At 36.7% G+C, this 20000-nt stretch overlaps 3 protein-coding genes across 3 annotated transcripts in view; 1 reads left to right on the top strand and 2 right to left on the bottom strand.

The window, feature by feature from the left end:
• Positions 1 to 6247, bottom strand: part of LOC137969409 (ETS-related transcription factor Elf-4-like) — a 10024-nt gene extending 3777 nt beyond the window's left edge. The window contains exons 1-7 of the mRNA XM_068815628.1: positions 6094 to 6247; positions 5688 to 5749; positions 4204 to 4351; positions 2419 to 2517; positions 1810 to 1902; positions 1063 to 1161; positions 732 to 860 (exon numbers count right to left, since the gene is read on the bottom strand). Coding sequence (XP_068671729.1) covers positions 732 to 860; positions 1063 to 1161; positions 1810 to 1902; positions 2419 to 2517; positions 4204 to 4351; positions 5688 to 5738 — 619 coding nt within the window. The 5' untranslated portion in view covers positions 5739 to 5749; positions 6094 to 6247. The remainder of the gene's footprint in view (positions 1 to 731; positions 861 to 1062; positions 1162 to 1809; positions 1903 to 2418; positions 2518 to 4203; positions 4352 to 5687; positions 5750 to 6093) is intronic.
• Positions 6248 to 6556: 309 nt separating this feature from the next.
• On the bottom strand, positions 6557 to 17873 carry LOC137969408 (tetratricopeptide repeat protein 5-like). Its single transcript, XM_068815627.1, has 11 exons — positions 17686 to 17873; positions 16792 to 16924; positions 16068 to 16279; positions 15716 to 15773; positions 15272 to 15361; positions 13910 to 14001; positions 12315 to 12368; positions 11923 to 12069; positions 11468 to 11682; positions 9959 to 10103; positions 6557 to 7788 (listed from the first exon to the last, which is right to left on the bottom strand). The coding sequence occupies exons 1-11, from the start codon at positions 17749 to 17751 to the stop codon at positions 7669 to 7671; spliced, it is 1332 nt and encodes a 443-aa protein (XP_068671728.1). The 5' UTR covers positions 17752 to 17873; the 3' UTR covers positions 6557 to 7668.
• A 330-nt stretch (positions 17874 to 18203) lies between these two features.
• The window catches only part of LOC137970409 (ADP-ribosylation factor-like protein 1), a 19598-nt gene continuing 17801 nt past the window's right edge, over positions 18204 to 20000 (top strand). The window contains exons 1-3 of the mRNA XM_068816942.1: positions 18204 to 18255; positions 18334 to 18436; positions 18533 to 18567. Of these exons, the coding sequence (XP_068673043.1) occupies positions 18252 to 18255; positions 18334 to 18436; positions 18533 to 18567 (142 nt within the window). The 5' untranslated portion in view covers positions 18204 to 18251. The remainder of the gene's footprint in view (positions 18256 to 18333; positions 18437 to 18532; positions 18568 to 20000) is intronic.

The following is a 20000-nucleotide window of genomic DNA, read 5'->3' as shown; positions in this document are numbered from 1 at the left end:
TAGCCGAATGGATCTGCAAACTACTTTGACAATGTTATGACGAAATTCATTGTCAATAACAGGACAGACACATGAAAAGCTGACATCAATTTGTTTTGTACAATAACAAAAAACACGAGAAGAACGTGAGACAAAAAAGCAAGAAACTTCAATATGACCAGAGCAACATCGTGTCATTATCGCATAAATTATGAATTAATGCGTCTGTCCGCTTATTGACAACAAAAATTAGCCAATGAGCGCGCGAGAATTTTGCAGTCATTGTAAAATATGTATTGCAACACTTATTTCAGGGTCCATGGGTTTGAATCCTGTTGAAACTGCCTAAGAGACAATAATAACAATAATAATAATAATTATAGTAATTATTATAATTATTATTGTTTGCGTTGTCCAGATTAATGTGAGGATCACTTCAATGTTTTGTCTATAATCCACACTTTAAATAGGGCGAGTTTCAATCGAATGTTGTAAAACCAAAGCCAAACTAATCACTTTGGCCAATCAAAAAAACCAATCAAAACTTTAAGTATTTACACGTGGCTGACACAAAGCACGGGAAAATTTTTGTGCACCATTGGTTTTGGTTTCAGTTCTGATTGGTTGAAAAAGTGGCGTGAGAACTTTGAACCAATCACTGAGTGAGGTAATGCAAAACTAAAGCAATTCGCTGATTACTTTTGACACTCAATTGAAAACCATTCTATATTTTATACATTTTATTCACTAACTTCTTTGAGGTTTTGATGTATTCTGTTCCTGACTAACTCCCCCTTCCTTGACAGAGTCTTCCGTCGTGTCTTTTTTTGGATCAGAACTCTCGCTTTTCTCCTTCTTTTCACTCCCATTTTCAGACCCATCTTCAAAAAAAGAACAGTACAAGGAACCATTATTATTGAAAGCAGTTAAAACACATTAAGCCGTAATTTGACTCCTTGGAGTGGGACTCAATAAATTTTACTCTGTTTAATGCCAGACGATTTTACTCGTCTATGGGAGACAGTTTTGGAGTCCCCTTTACACCCTTAGATATGGAAAAAGCAAGGAGCTGATCTTCCTTACCACGCGGTTCATCCATTTCAGCTTCAATTCCAGAATCAAAACCAAAATCCAAGTCAGCAGAATCTGAAAGGAACGGAGAGTCGGGACTCAACGCCAAATCTGAGGAGAAAAATAATATGACAGTGTTCATTTCAAAGATATCTAACGGCACAATGGATGCGTTTAAAAAAGTGTAATGGTCTGGCAAGGGAGGAGCTCAATAGCCTGAAGTAACGCTTTGTTTTCATTTTAACAGCCATGTCTTCCAAACAAAGACAAATGACATTCTTTAAATAAGAATACCGTTCAATTCCCAGACAGAGGTGGACTAGTTTGGGAAACTGACATGGCTGGTGTTTTGTTTATTAGCGACAGCTGCATGGTCCCTGTGCCATCATGTGAAAACCAAGGACATGCTTTCCCCACAAAACGTTGAAGAAGAAGAAGAAGAAGAAGAAGAAGAAGAAGAAGAAGAAGAAGAAGAAGAAGAAGAAGAAGAAGAAGAAGAAGAAGAAGAAGAAGAAGAACAACAACAACAACAACAACAAGAACAAGAAGAAGAACAAGAAGAAGAACAAGAAGAAGAACAAGAAGAAGAAGAACAAGAAGAATGTAAAAAATAAATATTTGAATTCTGTTCAACCCTCAAGATGCTGAGGAACAAAAGACCTTAAATGATTGTGATGTTAAACTGGTTTCCACCATATGTACTTCAATGAAATTGAACCAGAAAAAAGGGTGTAAGTTAGAATCAAAATGAATGTTTACCTTCAAGTTGGAAAAAGTTAATTTCATCATCTGGAAGGTCAGAGCTACAGTAACCATACTCAGAGCATGTGTCAAGGTCTGTTAACTTGAGATCTGAAACATGAACAAAAAATACAGCATACTTTTACAAAATCAAGAATAATTATTGCAATCTTCAAAAATAGGACTAGGTGCAGTTGAGTCTTTGGGCAAACTACTATTATTTGCTTTGGTGAATCTAGTAATTGCCTTCAACCAACTTGCACAGACCAAGAAACTTTTCAGTACTTCAAAATTCCTGACCACAGTCCTTACACAAGAAGATACAAGTTACATACATTAATGTGATAAGTTACACCTTGACTAACTGCTTTCAAGAGCAAATTAGTTTAATTCCGTCCCATCCTAAAAGTTTGATCAGTAGAGATTTGCTGAAGCAAAGGCATATAAAAAACCAGGAAAGATTTATTGTTGCACTGCCTCCTTAATATTTGTCCATAGGCCTTTAAATCAAGCAACAAGAACAAACTCCTAAATTTGGGGGGTTGTACTGAACCAAACAGTTGGCAAAATCTACCTATAATAATTACAGCGAGCACATTATCTGAAAATTATGAACAAATATTTTACCTGTCTCCATGCTGTCATCAGGGGACGTCTCAACATCGACAACTGCATCAAACTGAGAGTCTTCAAATGGGCCAAAATAAGGATCAGCATGGCAGGGAGCTGTCAAATGGAGTTAGGGTGAATGTATTGTCAGATTTTGTACTCCACTTAAAATCAAAACTGATTCACACATTCACAGGATGAAAAGTTTGTTTTGGTCAGTCAATTTTTGGTTTGCACTCGCGTGATTAGACGGCCATGCTAGTGTACAAAACAAAAGCAAAATGTCGCTTGCGTTTTAATAGAGTCAAATTCCTAAAAGACTTTTTCGCTGTTGTTCAGTGCACCAACATTGCCAAATAACGTCAGGTGCAAGCCAAGGATTGCCAATGGAGTTGGTTTTCTTTGAGTCTTCCTGTTTCTAATGGACGGTCGAGCAGCATTATTACCGTTAGAATAGGAGTTTCCTACCCACGGCCTAAAAGAGTTTGGCATTTTCCCTCTGAAACAAGTTGATCACATTTTGGAAGAAGAAAGAAATTATAGAGAAATTGCTCATAGATTTTACTCGTCAAGGGGGCAGGGGTCCCTAGGGCGTTTGAGAGGTGAATGGGTTAAGATAAATAATATTAATTTAACCACCATAAGAAAGATTTGTGGGCTTTGCTTTGAGCATTACTGTATTTACTTGATTAAACACTACTGCGTTCTTTTGGTACTTTTCTGGAATAGGAAAACATGGAATAGACATTATTCGTGTTCTCTGGGGACCTAATATGCATTCTTTTGGGAAAGTTTTGGCTGGAAATGATACACAGCCGGCCAGTCACCCACCGAAGGCTTGAAACTTGTAAAAATGCCTCCAGCACCACCTCAAATGTTCCTCTGCTCATTCTGAAACATCTTTTGAAGTCACTCGGGGAATAAAGTGAAACAGTTTCCTCAACAAACCCTTGTATCCAAGCATGTTTACGCCGCTGTCCTGCACTACGCAAAGCACTCACAAGTACAAAAATTCTTTGTCATAGATCGTCCCCTTTAAGGTTTTTAGCAAATGAAGTAAATCAAGAAATCGAGGCAACTGCCAAAAAACTGGTTCTTATGGCCATAAATTATTCCAACATTTCGTGTTCCAAACTTTCAGGAAACATTTTTCAGTCGCCATGCCAACACAACTGAAGCATGCATAGATACAATTGTATTTCCTAGGTCACCTTTGCTAATAGTACTCTGCTTCCAGGACAGGCTTTTTTTTTTGTGATTTGACACCCCGTGTATTCTATTATTCCTAATTCAGAATGAGAATAGCCATGTCCGAGGCATTTATTTCAAAACTATATTTCTTAAATCACTGACGACAATTACAGTAGATCATTTGTAAATATTATTTAAAAGAGAAGCACGTTCAAAGTTCCAACCTCTCCCTTTTCTGCCGAGGTAGAACAGTAAATTATTGCCTAGCTTGTGATCGACGTTCAGAAAATTAAATGTGTCTACTGGTACTTGTTTTTTCCTTACAATTCTTGAATCAACACCACATTCTCCTGATTGGGTGCGGTGCATATTCAAGGGCGGCATTTAAATATGGTAGCCCCTGGCACCTGCGCAAATGTCACTTCACAAATCTTCCTTATGGTGGCTAATTTACCAACATTTTATCAAATAATTATAGTTTGATAAAACAAGATTTTTTGTGTTTATCTCCCCACCAATGCAGAACCAAAGTTTCTTTGGAAGATAACCCCATCACTGACTGGGGATTGGTCTCATATTTACATAAAACTTTGAAAATAATTTATGTGATACCTTCAATGGGGTATCCATTTGCATGTAGCAGGTCCTGAATACCTTCTATTGTGATTGTTGCTGCGATGATGGGACCAGCAGTGGTTGATGGATAGCCGTACGCTGACAACCATTTTTTTAACATCGGCAGAGAAAGTTGACTTGGTGCCTGAAGATTGTAAAGAAATAAGTTTACAAAAAAAAAATACAGGATCATATCTTGGTGAATGAAATGTTTGTTGCAACAAAATGTTATGGTGCGGATAAATCATTTCAAATGAACAAACCAAACACTGCTACATGCAACAGTAAACAGACAATTAATTATTATTGTAGAAGAGTACCAGCGTTTCTAATGCTTCAACGAGCCTCAAATAAATTGGAAATAGTTGGGCATTTGGGAATGAATTGCCTAATGACATAAATGTGAGGAGTTAATCACTTGGAGCATCATGCAAATGAATTTGAATTTTGAGCTAAGAAAGAGGAACTTCAAATGTTTTGCAATTTTCGAATCACAGGTGCAAATGATCTGGAAAGCCAATGGCACTACAAATGATCTAGCAAAGTGTTAAGATTAGAAATTCTGCTTTATTTCGCAAAGGTAACTGCTAGACCATTAATTATTTAATTTCCTGCTAAACTACACAGTCTCACAGAATAATAACAATCATCACACAGATCTTGTTTCTTAGCCTTGTTGCTCAGTTTAAAAAATAAATTGAAACTCTTCCCATCTAATATGTCTGTTTATTAAGGATCTTGAATTCTAAGGGAATCATGCACTAATATTAAACATGCGTGTCTTCGCCCATTTGATAGGGTTATTATTGATGAAAGTCGGATTGAAATGAATTAGGGCAAAGTTCACTGCTTGTAAAACAGGGAGCAAACATCGTAAAAATTTCATTTTGCAGGAGAGAGCTTTTTATAGAAACAGAATCATTGTGTTTTTTCAACGACAAGTGAATCTGACCTTAAGATCAAACATATAATATCTGATAATATGCAAAACCAAGTTAGCGACGCTTCATAAATTTGAATGGCTATTGACAGCTGCATTCCAAGAATCTAAAAATTACCTTTGGCATTTAGTACTTAATATGACATTTCCATAAACCCTAAAATTTAAGACTATTCTAATGGTTACACATTTTTAAAAGCCATCGAAAAACTGAAATTCACATTTATGTTAGATGCCATGTTACAAACACTAAGGCCGGCTTAGACAAAACAACCCTCAATCCATAGACCAATACTTGAAATCATTCATCTGTTAGATAAACTCAGAAATAGTATTAAAAGTTGGATCAAAGAAAAGGATCTGATAGGTGTCAAACTCTCTACAAAAGAAACTGTTGAAAGCAATTGAATTTTAACATAAAAAGCAAGGACCTATAATAGAAACTATACATGTCCTGAATATTATGCGTAGAGGGAAAAAAAAACAAAATCAACACCATACAAACAACTACACGACTAAAACTAGGATGTTAATGTCTTACCGGCTGAGTAATCGGACGAAACGGAATGTCTAACAAGCTCCCTTGGGACATATTTGCAAAATCTGAAAGAAAATAATAACGATCGCTTAATCAAGCGTGTTGAAAAACATCACGGTTGAATGTGGGTTCAACGAGCGCGTGATTTTTTAGCGACTATAAAATTCTAAATGATGTTCGTTTTTAGACCAAGTAATCCTAACGTGAAATCACTGAATTTGTACATCTCAAGTTATGGTTTCTTTCATGGCATACGCGAGATACGCAATTTGAACATGAAAATGGAAAATCTTAGTTCGAAAAGCCAAGTGTAAGTGAGTATGAAATTTAAGGAAACGCGATCCAATGAAAATAAACTTACTCCCGCTTAGTAAATGTTCGAATGCTGAAAAATCAAACAAAAACTCACCTGTCGTTGGAAAGAAATCTTTTCAGAATAACCCGTGCGCTTGTAATGCTAGCTTATTATGAGCCAAGGCAGTCCCATTCTCGGAACTTTCAAAGACAACGTTAGTAAACACATCCCATAAAAGTCAACTCCATTGTTGCTTTTTTTTTCTGTGGAAACTCAAATTCTAGGAATCCCGCGCTAAATCTCCCGTTTGATTGGCTGAAGTTTACCGGATATACATCACTGGAGCCATCACAGGTCTTCTGTGGGACACGCCATGACAAGTTCAGCCAATCAAAACAGCGAATCAAATTCCGGGAATCCCCTCCTCATATGGTAAATTCCCGGGGTTTTTTCCCAAACTCCTGCTGCCCCTTTCAGTTTTGAGTCGTCATAGGATAATTTTAGCAAGATCACGTTCTTTCAATTCGGGGAAACAGCGGAACAAGTGATCCACCCCGAGAAAAAATGAATAGTTCTTAAAGTTACCAAAAATACTACGATGTGTAAGTTTAATGGCGTTGGGAGCGTGACATGCTTAGAGTTCACGACAACATTTTCGTAAAAATAATAAAATAGATAAGTTTGCCACTCCCCTATTTCGGCTACTTTCGCTCAAGCAATTAACAATCTTGCATTCGAGAGTCCTCAAAATGGAAAAATTTCCGATGCGGCGGGCGACAAGTTCCAAAAAAACCGATTCAATGAGGAGAGTGAAAAGCAGTTTATCCATCGCGTCGTAATTAAAGCTGCAAAAAGACATTATTTCTTCTTGTGATAACTCATTTCCTCGTCTAAAAGGAAATCTAAGACGACATTTGGCGAAAAACCAACTCCTCGTGGTTAATGAGACAGGTGAGGTGCGTCGTCCTAGGTTTTAATGTTCCAGATCAAGGTGTCTCTTCTAATATTAAACCAGTATTCGATCTATTTTCAGCTTTAAAATTTCTACTTTGCCGATTTTTTTTTCGAAGTAATTGTTATTTGTGCTTTCAAAAATTGTCAAGAAGAGTATCCAGAAATCTTTCGTTGAAAACATAAAATATGCTTAGTCAGGTCTAGTTGGCGCAATGACAAGCAATTTTGGTTCTCTGGGATTAAAAACCAGGCTTCCAAAATTCGAAAACTTCTCGGTTCGTGCCTTGTCACAAAAGACACGTAAGAAAATTATATTTACCAGGGCTCGGTTGTTCAATAGCCAATTAACGCTAATCCCAGATTAAAACTTAACCAAATAATTTATTTCTCCACTCCCAAAGTCTGTTCAACGCTGATATTCGCCAAAATTTTTCATTAGAAGTCAATCTTGAAAAACAAAAATAAGTAAAAGAGACTTTCACTAAAAAGTAGAAAACATGAAACAAAAGTTAGCGCTAATACGGAACAACCGTAGGACGCTTTGTATGAGACTACATTAACAAAGGGTCAGAATAAATATTCCATGATGATACGCAAATTATTGTTAAGCCGAGGTTCAAGTACTGTGACCTCAACTAAACTCCAGTGACTCAAGAACGCGGTGCTCCCACTCAAAATGCCAGTCCGTTCGAATTGAGACGTATCCTCCAGCCTGCACCACCCAAATCTGCAATTTCACTCGCTCTTTGTTGTCACAGATAGTGTTGAGGGAGCAAGTCTGTTTGTGCCAAGTTTTTTCTTGTTCACCACCAAAACAACTGGGTTGTCAACTCGAATGGAGGAAAATTTGAACGCCTGAGGTAAAATGAGAATACAAAAGTAATGCCTAGGTAGTAGGATTAGCTTGCAAAGTTTCAAACATTTAGTTCGGTTTAATATTGGAATTAGAAAGAATTTAGACTGTGTTTATCAAAACTGCGCCCGGAGCAATTTTGATGTCGGCCGCAAGAAGGTCGTGGAGGCAATATAATAATATTGTAGTAAACCTCAGATCAATAAATGAAATAGCCGGCCTGTAATTTTCCCTCTTTTAAAAGTATCTGAATAAATCTTTAGCCCCAGAAATATTGATCTTTCAACCAAATCTTGAAGCAATTATTTTTATTGAATAGGTCTAAAGCACCAATATTAGTTATGTCTCATCACGAGAACTTGATGGTGCAGAAAAGAATAATTGAATACTTTCTTTGTGCTCCACAATTACATTTGACAATAATAATAATATTATTATTGAATTGTTGGAAACCATGGCAATCTCTGAATATTTTCCAGATTTTGCCTGACGTAATTAACCGTATCATCCAGTTTCCACACGAACAAGTTTCGCGTTTAGCAATTTCTTTGCCACATAGTTTATGTTTTTGCCACATAGTTTATGTTTTTTCCTTCAGAAACTGTACTTGCCACATGAAAGGTCATGAAAATTAGAGCAAATATTTGATCCACAAAAGAAAAAACACAAACGTTGTCACATAAAATTTTGGAGCTTAAAACACTGACAAATCACAAAGGATAACATGGGTTTATTTTTATTTCCATCAGTTTGACTATTCTATGGGTCAACAGAAAGTCATTAAAAGGCACGTAGCGCCAAATTTACTATTTGACTCAAAGTAAATGAGAACGAGTAGTCTAATAATATTATTGTTTTAGTAGAAATCCACTCAGATGCCACTTTTGAATTCACTCCAATTTTTATTGATTTAAGAATGAAAAACTGGTGCGTGCCTAATTTAAATAATTTACCTAACACCTGAGACAAAAGGAGGAAAATCCCTGTAAACACTTGCATAATTCTCCTTTTTCCATTTCTTTGATAGGAGCAGAAAACTTGTCTTGCTGAACAAAACAGTCTAAGAATATTAATTTTGTAAACAGAAGCCTTATTAAGAAACATCAGTTGTTTATTGTAAATAATTTTGGCTTATTATTCAATGTTTTGTTTACGCTTTAGTCTATTCTGGAATAGCAAATTGTTAATGAGCTTGCCAAACTCTTCTTCAAAATTATTCGGAAAATGATTTGAAGAAGCTGCCATTGTTCTGTTTTTCTTCTTATCATATATAAGGCAAAATTACTGAATGCTGATTGGCTGTGAGAGGGGGCATTTTAATCAAAAGGGCACTTTTGGTAATTAGGCCAAGATTACTTGATCCTGATTGGTTAACAGTTGCTTATCCATAGCAAGCAAGGTTGCAAGAGTCTGAATCTTCTTCCAGATTAAGCTACCTTTTTGCCCACATGTAAAGTACATTTTAAGCGCTATTTCTGTTGACAGCAACGATTTATTGAATTGAACTTTAACCGAACGGGAGCGTGTTGATTGTCATTTGTCATGGCACTGAACAGGCTTCCCTCAATAATTTTGCCCTTTATGTGATAAACATGTAATGAATTGACAATAAAGTTGACAGTTACTTGTGAAAATACATTGTTCGTGGTTAGTCTTACGAAGCTCGTTTCATCCAGACCAAGGGACTCATCATGTAATCACAATAATTATGCCCTCGTGCAATTAAGGCTTAATTTTACATGTATTTTCAAAGTTTTCCAAATTGCCTTCGTGGCGAATTTCGTAAAAAACTATCAGAATACATGTGAAATTAATCCTTAATTGCCCTTGGGCCTATGCGATTACATTACAAAACACCTGCTTTTTGCTACCCACTATCTATCACTCAATAGATAGCGAGTATTGAGCCAATCAGATTATGGGATTTGTCATAGCATACATGATACAGATTTCTACTAGTATGTTATAATATAGTATAGTATAGTATAGTATAGTACAACTTTGTATGATATGCTTTGAATCTCCAATTCTTAAGTACTGGTCACTCTTGAGCTGTAATTATCTTAGCTGCAAATCCTTGTTTTTTCTAGTTAATTTGAGATCCTTATGTTATCAATAATTATTGAAATGGATAAAATGTAAGCCCTAACTTAAGTACATGCATACAAATACCTGGCCATTTTCAGTAAAGTCTGTTTCTTGACAAAAGGGTTCTGGAACTGCCACTGAATCTCCAACAGCAAATCCTGTCCCAACTGCCATGTTGTAAACTGTTACGGGCCAGCAGTGGTTTTTATTGTCTATCATGGCAAAGATGCTAAGAAGAAATCAAAAGCAGTGAAGTGGTGAGAGCACTCGCCTCCCACCAATGTCGCCAGGGATCAATTCCCGGATTTGACGCCACATGTGGGTTGAGTTTGTTGGTTCTCTACTCTGCTCCGAGAGATTTTTCCCCGGGTACTCTGCTTTCCCCCTCTCTTCAAAAACCAACATTTGACTGTTCTGATTTCAGTTGGTTTATAGTCTCCCCAATTAGTAGAGCACTCGTGCTTGGTTAGATAACCTTGAGACTTAAAAAAATTAATATTTTTCATATTTAATGTCTCTAATTTTGGTAGGCATGTAAGGGGCAGAGAAAATACATGCGCACATGTGAAAGTCAGAAGATGCGTACGTGTCAAAAGAGAAGGCATCTTCAGAAATTTTGTGCAAATTATCTGTTTTCTTTTACTTCAAAAGTGGTCACCAAGCCAGTTCTTTAGAAGTTGTTTAGACTTGTATCTTGTCATAGTCATACTCAGAATTCTCAACAGTCTTGCCAGTTTGGACTTGGTTATTTTTACAGATGTAACAAGCTAAAAATAATCATTAATTCCTTCATCCATGTTGTCAGCATAACACTTTTCCATCACATGAATTGTTGAAAAAAAAAAAACAAAACAAAAATAGCTTTGTCTTTATGAGTTAGGTTAAACTAGCATGCTGTTTACGTATATGTTGTGTGTGCACTCCACTTGAATTTATATGTCGCAATGCTTGTCATGTAGAGCTTTTTGATTTAAAGACGTGTAATCTAGCTAAAATTTTCAGTTGTGCATAAACAACCAAGCAAACCAGTTTTTCATTATGCTTGCTAACCAGTTATTCCCTAAAGTTTTAACTGAACGTTTGCCACAGTGCATGTCAATTATGGAGACAGTCCAGAAGTAAGTTTTCAATTGGTTTCTAAGTTCATTTGTGTTAATTTTCAGTTTCATTTGAACATTTGTAAGGCCAAGTGCCAACGTAATTTCTTGGTATTTTAGATCTTGTTGAATTAAATACAGTTCTTTCTCCACATTGGCATGTTTGATCTCTTGTTTAAAATGGAACGAACATAAGGTCCCACCTATACAAATGACACGGTGATGATGAAACAATAAACAAATAAGTAATTAATCACATTTTTTTAAACCTTTAACCTTCTATTTTTCGTTTCAGCAATCTATTTTCATTATTACATGTACGTACATGTATCTCCTGCTATAAATTTCCAACCACATGGCCTGTTTTATATTTTTTGAAGTGCAGTAGTAAAGACCCGTGCAAAAATTTATTGCTTTGTTTACAAAACTGAAACAATGGTGTTGCCCCTTGACCATAAGAAATTTGCCATAATATTAATATTATCAACTGACTTACTATGGCACAGGGTCATCCAATGGAACAAAACCAACAACTTTGCCAACTGTCACCTTGTTAGAATTGACACCAGCTAGCAGTTTGTTGAAAGGAACTAGGTCCAGTTGAACAGTTTGACCTGACCTACTGGTGTAACTACTACCACTGTAAGGCCCTAAATCAGAGGGGCCTAACGACTGCACCATTGTGGTGAGTCTCTTGGGCTTCAATTTTCCCTAGAACACAAAAATTAATAATAAAAGTAAAAAGGTTGTCACATTAAGAGGAACATTGTTTTCAGTAAACCAACACCGGAAGGGTTTATTGAAACAGAATACCACCAGTGCTTAAACAAACTGCATTCACAGCCCATTTTAATTTTGGCTATAAAAACAGGTCCACATGAAACAATAAATATGGAGCTGACTACTATTGACAACCTTGTATGCTAAAGTGCATGCCAGACTAGCATTTACCTTTCCATCTATCAATTCCAATGTTTTTGTTAGTAAACAAAGCAGCTTGTTCTTCTCATCATTTGGCTCACTCCAACCAGGATCTAAAGTTTGGGCTTGCTTGAAATCAGCAATGGCTAGTTGGTATTCTTCTTGAAATTTGTATGCCTACAAATTTAATTTTTGAGCGGAAGCCCGTGAGAGAAATCTGGCCCCAGTTGTTGGAAGGGTGGATAGCAATATCCACATTTTGGACAACTGAGTTCTAAAGATTTCAAAACAAATGTACAGGAATGTAACATCAAATCAAAAAACAAGCCAAGCTCCTCTCCTTACATCACATTGAATAATATCTTAGGGAACTTCAATTTGATGAGTGAGGACCTTAATTTTGGTGCAAAGATTAATCTTACCATTGCTCTGTTGAAGTGAAGGTCAGGGTTATTTCTAGCAACAGGATCTTTATACTAACAAAGGACAAAATAATAACAATCATTATAATTAACCAACAGACCCCTTTTCCATTGGTTGAAATCAGGTTTAAATTTATTAAGCCTTTCTTACAGGCCAACATTCATCAAAAAGTCATTGCCTTGTGCTTGATTTGAAGCACAAAACACAGGTACATTGCTCTCCTGGGCAGGATTGTGAAAAACAAAATGTAGGTGAATGTGGATCTTAAAGGAAAAACCATTTACTTTAAAATCAAGTAGTTATACTTCACTTCTTAAAAAAAGTACTGAAAACATTTTCTTTTTGTTGTTTGTGATTTTTTTTTGTTGTTATTTATTTGTTTGAGCAGTTTTGGCAGCTATTCAGCTGATGTGGACCTGCTATACCCACCAACCCATATACACACAGAGGACGGCCACAACACCGGGAACTTCATTCCCTACTCTTCTCGAATAGTGTGTGGGTTCTTTAACGTCCCACAGGGAACTAATGAACATGGAAGTTATTGTGAGCCGGGACCTCCGGCTTATTGTCCTTATCCGAGAAGACTTGAAAGTCTAACCATTTGCAGATGTAATTACAAAGGCAGCACTTTCTCCTCAGTTATTGAAAGACCCTGAGAGTTGGTCTGGCCGGAGTTGAACTCACGACCTCCTGCATGCTCAACCAACTGAGCCACCCGTTCGCGGTGACTCCTAGGGGTTCCCCATTGACGAGTAAAATCGTCTGGCTTTAGACAGAGTAAAATACGTCTGGTAAGTGTGGCCGGTTTCGGCTGGTTTGGATGTCAATGGGTTAATAACACTTTTTTTTTAATTTCCCTTTTATTGTCAAGTGCTTTTGAATAAAAATATTAGTTTATTGTATCAGTGCTATACAAATTTACTATTATTATTATTATTATTATTATTATGCACTAATAATCTCAGATAAAAGGTGTTAAATCTGGTGTTTATTGGCTCCAGGCAACAAGCAGTTGCCTAGGTAACCAAGAATCATCCCTCATTTTTCTTTCCTTTTCTGTCTACATCTCCGGCACTTTTCTAAGAATTCTTGCTGTCCCCAAAAGTGCAGATCTCTGAATCAGTTCAATGGTGTGTCAACACCAATGGTCCTCAGATTTTCTTTTAACCTCAGCAAAAGTTATTATTATTATTCTTATTATTATTATTATGACAGTGCAAATTACTATTATTATTATTTAAAAAATAGCTACTAAAGTACATGTATCTGTTGTTTCCTATCATTATCACTTAAGTCGGGTTCACATGTGTGATGCAAATGCAAATGCAAGCAGAGATGCAAGAAATAGAAAATTTTCCATTTTCTTGTGTTTGCATTTCACATGTGTGAACCAGGGAAACCCAAATGCAAGGTAAAAAAAAAAACACACACAGGTTCATTCTCATCCACCATCTTGCAAAGAGGACTTGAACTGCACCTGCGTGTCTTACGTCCCTTGCGTTTGTGTTGGATGTGAGAACTTCATTTGTGCTTGCATTTGCACTTGCATTTGCATTTTACATGAGAACCAGGCTTAAGTATCATTACTCACAGCTTGTGAATATGCAGTCATACACTGCTTGATAAATTGGGGAGATTGCGATCCACAGAAGAAGAATGACAAGTATGCATTGCCAAGAATATCTGAAATAACAAAAATGTGAACACTCTGTTCAACATTACAAGATAGTCCATTTTAAATGAAGGCTGATTTTGTAAGCAATAATTCTTGTGTAATTTGATTAATCAAATGTGAACTAAGTTTAATGTTGAATGGAGATTACTACCAAAAATTATAAATGGTATTTCCTTGTGTGTGATATCAATGCGGTTACCTAAATTACTAACCAAATAATTTAGACTTGTTCATAAATTTTGGCCTGCTTTTTTTCAATGCACGCGGCACACTATCAAGCCTGCAGCCCACTTCACAATTCATGGCCCAGGCAGTGTGTAAAATAATTATGTATTATTTTAATACCCACTTCAGCATGACAGATACCTTACAGTGACAGACTGGTAACTAACAAAATAACACTCCGGCTTAAGCTCATGTTTATCCCATATACATGTAAAGGGTTAGGATAACTACCCAAAAAACCTGCTACTTTTGACAGTCAATCATCAGCAGACTAGTGGTAAAGGTCCCACTTGGGAATCCGACTACCCTGGTTCAACCCTACTTTCAGCCATTTCTTTCTCTAACTCAAAAAGACAGGAAGAGGTTGTTAAGTGTGAGATTTATAGTATTAAATGGCCCGGCTTGGTGGCCAGCAATACAAAGTTCACTTACAGATTTTTGGTCAGCAGTATACTACAGTGTGTGCACATGTGAGTATGGTTGACTGCAGTCTGAATCGGACAATGACAGGTTTTGTTTCACTGCCTTGTATTTTTATCACAACAATCCTCTGCGATCCTAATTGAAACTGTTGCTTTTTCTTCAGTGTTATTTTTTTTGTTAGTTACAAGTCTGTCATGGTTAAGTATCTGTCATCTTGAAGTGGGTGAAATGAATTTCTTTTGTGCCCAGGCTGTGGGGCCACAAATAGACCATTTTCGAATTCTCATGGCTGGACTGGATATAGCATGAAATGGAGGCTAATGCGGGCAAATCTTTTCAAATGCAAATTAATTTGCCCGCATTAGCCTCCATTTCACAGTCAGGGAGGGGGGAAAACCATAGTGACGCAAGAACAACCTCCCGATGGAGCAGAGTAGAGAAGAGCACCAACAAAGTCAATCCACATATCACATATGATGCAGAGTCTGGGAATTGAACTTGGCCACATTGGTGGGAGCTAAATGCTCTCGCCACTGCACCAGCCCAGTTCCCTACACACATCTTCACTTTAGAATTATGTACAGATTTAATTTTCTTAATTAATAAAGATAGGTATGAAAAGATGTTTACACCAAGAGGTTCCATCCTTGACATCACATTGTACAGCTTCTTTTGCCTTCTCTACACTCAGCTTGATATTCTCAACTTTTTCACTTTGATCTAAATGTACAACAGCAATAATTAACATTTTACAGCACACATCATTACAACTATACCATAGCCAACCTATTAACTTTTATGATGAACATCAGTCTTCTTTCAAAATCACAGCCCTTTCGCAAATCATGAAGGGCGTGTAGTGCATTTTGCAACTTCTAGATGTGCAGAGTTTTTTCACGCAAACAGAATTTTAACTTGTCCACAAAACATGATATAGAACGAGTTTCATGTCTGTGTAAGGAAATACAGGTTCTAAATGTTGTGACCTTGATATCAATGTTTTGTAAATATTTTGCATTTAAAATCTAGAAAGAAAATAAACCAAAAGTGTGAAATGTTACATGTATTACTTACCCTTCCCAATCTGCCGCAAGACCATGGATAAATTTCGCAAGGACTCCTTATTTTTGGCCTGAAAAGGAAAAACAGTATGCTCAGATATAATTATATATATATTTTTTTAATTGAGTCTTCCGACTCTGTCTATTGGTATAAATTGTCATAATTTTGTGGCTCATGTACCTTAATAAGGATGGCGACTTCTGTCTTCACAACAAAAGTTATATGCAATGCCTTTTTTAAAACTAAAGGAGACATGGGGTGACAACAAAGGGCTTACATGGTAGTTCAGTTTAACATTGCATAGTTCTGATAAATTAATTTTTTCAAGATTCCCATTGAACGATGTGTGCAAACATTCACTTACATGGTTCAAGGCTCCAACAAAACAATTTCTTGCAGCTTCTACCTCTCCATTCTTCCAGTAGCATTCTCCAAGGCAGTTCCAGGCTTCTACTAGTTTAGGGTTCATTTTAACAGCTTTTGTGAGAGCATCCTTGGCCATAGGGTCATAATCAGGAAGCACATTCAGAGCTTTACCTCTTAAAAACAAACATTGGGCTGTTTTCTCACTGGATGCTGCAAGTTCAACATCAAAGTTTTTAAACTACTATGACTGGAAATTAGATTATCTAAGAATTCAAGGAAATCAATAACTGATTATATCCCAGGCTGTCTTGATTCTCTTTCCAGGGAGATCAATGACTTTGAAAGAAAAATACCATTTGAACATGCATAGGACACAAGATTTAACAAATGCCCTGTATAGACAACACTCCCATTTTGCAAAGAATTTATTTGTAAAAAAGAGCAGCCTAATCAAGGTACTAAGTGAGCGATATTCCATACAAATATCAGCATCAACAGATCACAAGTATATTCAGCAATTATTCAAACATGAATAAAAAAGCCTTGCGACAACCTCTATCTAAACATTACCGTGTAAAAGAAATTTAGAATATTAACCAGCCACCAGTTGTTTAGAACTAGTACAAATGATTTTCCCCCTTGGCAAACAAATAACTTAAAGGCAAATGTTCCTTCTTATATTATAAACCTAGTGAAATACACATGTCACTTGTTGCTCCTACCCTGAACATAGTCCAAAATATTCAGAGTCTCTTTCAATTTTTCATGTGTTTCTTGATTTTTCAGTAAAGCTTTTTCTGTAGAATTGTGCTCAAAATAATGGTCCCTAAAGTTGTACAGCTCCTGAACTGCAACCTGGAAAAGCATCAAAACTTCATTATGGCAATCAAAGTGACCAAGATAATTAACAATTATTTGTCGAAGGCGAAACGACTACTGGCAGCCATTTTGTCCGTCGAAGTCATTATCGGCTGATAATCTGAGATAGCGAGCCAATGAGAGCACGCTATTTTATATAATCACCTGTGTATTTATGCTAATTAATAATAATCATAATTTCAACCCTGGTCAAGGGAAAAAAGAGATGTGGATGTATTTTTCTAATCATGATGATTTTTAACTTTTTGCAAGAGCTCCTTCCAATACATTGTTTTTTTTTACGTGAGACTTTTTAAGTTCCCTGATAAAATACATGTACATGTAACTATTCCTTGTTTATGAATGATTTCCATGTATAGTAGGCTAATTTTCAGTGAGTTCTTTCAATCTGTCAACAGAGTACATCAATATTATAGTAGAATTGCTAGCAAAAACTCAGATCTTTACTGCATGCATTGAAGATATTACAAGTTTGCGTCTGTCACATGTGAGGATATGTGACATCATTGTAACTAACACGATTAGCTGATAAAAAATGAGCTTCCCTTTTCCTGTAAGATACTTTTTTGTTGTAGTTTTCTCTACTACATTAACATTATGACTCAATTTGACATTATCATGATTTGTTTTTCATAACTTTCATGTTACACAACATGTGTGTTTTAGTGCTTGATGACCACTTTTACTTGATCTTTACTCAAGATAAATTTTTAGCATGAGATGCAATTTGAATTTACCTCAGCTCTCTCCAAAGGCCATTCCCCTTTCCTTGGCTTTTCTTCATTCGCTGGTACTCCTTCCATTTCAATTATTTTGACGCATTCTAACTCGAATAAGAGTCATCGATTACCTTCGACGGAATTCTAAGATTTTTATTTTTCCCGCCGCCATTTTTGAAAGTCGCTTCATGGCCGTCACTTTCCTTCTGGTCAGCGGATCTCGATCATTGATCTATATGTCATGAAAACGAGTCATGAACTGTACCAACAGTAATTCCTTCTTTTGTATGAGGGGTGGAGAGCATAAAGTAATGGCACCACATTTGAAAATATGTGTGTTTGGGAAAGAGACCCCTTATTATATTTCCAAATATAAGAAAAAGATACGATCAAAGCCAAATTGCAAAAACTGATTAGTATATACCGCAAAGCAGTATAACACAATACCGGCCTTCTCTCTCCCTCCCCTGCTGGGTTAGGATTTTTCATCGTAGTATTTTACGATCTGGCTTACACGAAATGATCTCCGCAAAAAGAGCCACGCAAGCAACCGTGGTTTGCGTGAATGGTTGTATGCCGTAAGGATGGGTATGTTTTGTGTTGTCTAGCTTCGTGCAAGGATATTTTTTCAGTGTTTTATGAGGTGATTGTTATCTTTACATACAGGATCTTTCTTTTCAAGCTTATTTTCCTCACTCTTTGGTCAAAAGGAGTTAAGGATTCTGATTTTAGGTCTTGATGGTGCAGGAAAAACGACCATCTTATACAGGTTGGTGCTGTCGGCAAATTCGTCGAAATCAAGTTTTAGTTTGACTGTCATTGAGTTTTTCAAGATTAAACATTTTGTAATAATTTCATTATTTAGATTACAAGTTGGCGAAGTTGTTACAACAATACCAAGTGAGTGTTTCATGGCTTAGTTCTATGCACAGGTGCCCCAAGCTCAGTGTGAGGGAAAGCCAACAAAAACATAAGGATTTGTATTGGAATCCCAATAAAAGACCTGAGAAGATAATTTTACTAAAAAATTGTCAACTTATTGTCATTGTGGTTCGCTTCCTTTCTGTATGTTTTTTTTTTTTTCCAGATTCGATGTGAATTGAGCCATTATCAGTTCCTCGGTTGTCAATGGTTATAGTAAAATTACTAAGGCTGAACGCTGAATTCTTTGGAGCCCACCAGGTTGAGTCAAATATTCCTGGTTAAAATGTCCCTACGGCTGCAAATCCAACATAGAATTCAAGGGGTTTTTCTTTCATTTCAATCCGATAGCCGTGCAATTGAAGCCCTGCCACCAATCTCAGGCGGCTTTTAGTATCCCAAACGAATCGATGAAAGGATGTAAAGGATCCTCTTTCACATTGAACACCACACGGTGACCATTGAGTCTTTGTTTGCCTCTGTTTGGTAACATCGTCATGGACGACAATCAAAGACAAACAAAGACTCATTACCAAGTCACAAACAAACACTCGATACCAAACCGAACTCAAAGGTCGCTGTGTGTTGTTCAAATGTGAAAGAGGATCTTCTTCATTATCGAGTTAGGGTTGCTTGTCCCGTGTTGCTTGTCTGGCTTTTAGTATCCCAAACGAATCGATAAAAGGATGTAAAGGATCCTCTTTTACATTGAACACCACACGGTGACCATTGAGTCTTTGTTTGTCTCTGTTTGGTAACATCGTCATGGACGACAATCAAAGACAAACAAAGACTCGTTACCAAGTCACAAACAAACACTCGATACCAAACCGAACTCAAAGGTCTCTGTGTGTTGTTCAAATGTGAAAGAGGATCTTTTTCATTATCGAGTTAGGGTTGCTTGTCCCGTGTTGCTTGTCTGAATTTTAAAAGGTCTTGTGTCAGTGCTTTGTCAATGTTTCACATTGCTGTGACCATTGCTGTTGGAAAGTGTCATTTGTCGCTACTTTTTAGGCCATATCTCTTGTCGGAATTTACCCTGGCAGAGCCTCATTATTAATTTTTATCGATTAGTTTAGGGCACTAACAGCCACTTGATGTCAATGGGAGGGTTTCGATTGCATGGCTAGCGGATTGAAATGAAAGAAAAACCTTTGCCCATGAATTCTACAGTGGATTTGTGGCCGTGGGAACATTTTAACCAGGTATATTTTGACTCAATTTGGTGGGCTCGTGAGAATTCAGTGTTCAGCCTTGGTATTTAACTGTTGACAATTGAGGAACTGATAATGGCTCAATTTGCGTCGAATCTGGAAAAAAAAACCACACAGGAAGGAAGTGACCTACAATGGCAATGAGGTTAGGCTTTTTAACTGAAATTTTTTTCATAAAATTATCTTCTCAGGTCTTTT

Source organism: Montipora foliosa, chromosome 9 (genome assembly GCF_036669935.1).
Source record: "Montipora foliosa isolate CH-2021 chromosome 9, ASM3666993v2, whole genome shotgun sequence".
Lineage (NCBI taxonomy): Eukaryota > Metazoa > Cnidaria > Anthozoa > Scleractinia > Acroporidae > Montipora > Montipora foliosa.
Note: the sequence above shows the minus strand (reverse complement) of the source record. Positions and strands in the feature narration are given on the sequence as shown.

Bases quoted from the DNA above. Each gene is read 5' to 3' on its own strand.
- LOC137969408 (XM_068815627.1), bottom strand. From the start codon at position 17,751: ATGGAAGGAGTACCAGCGAATGAAGAAAAGCCAAGGAAAGGGGAATGG. The intron at 16,925-17,685 runs GTAAATTCAAAT...ATGCTTTTCCAG, and splicing joins GGCCTTTGGAGAGAGCTGAG to GTTGCAGTTCAGGAGCTGTA. The intron at 12,070-12,314 runs GTAAGATTAATC...TTAAATTTGTAG, and splicing joins TTCACTTCAACAGAGCAATG to GCATACAAATTTCAAGAAGA.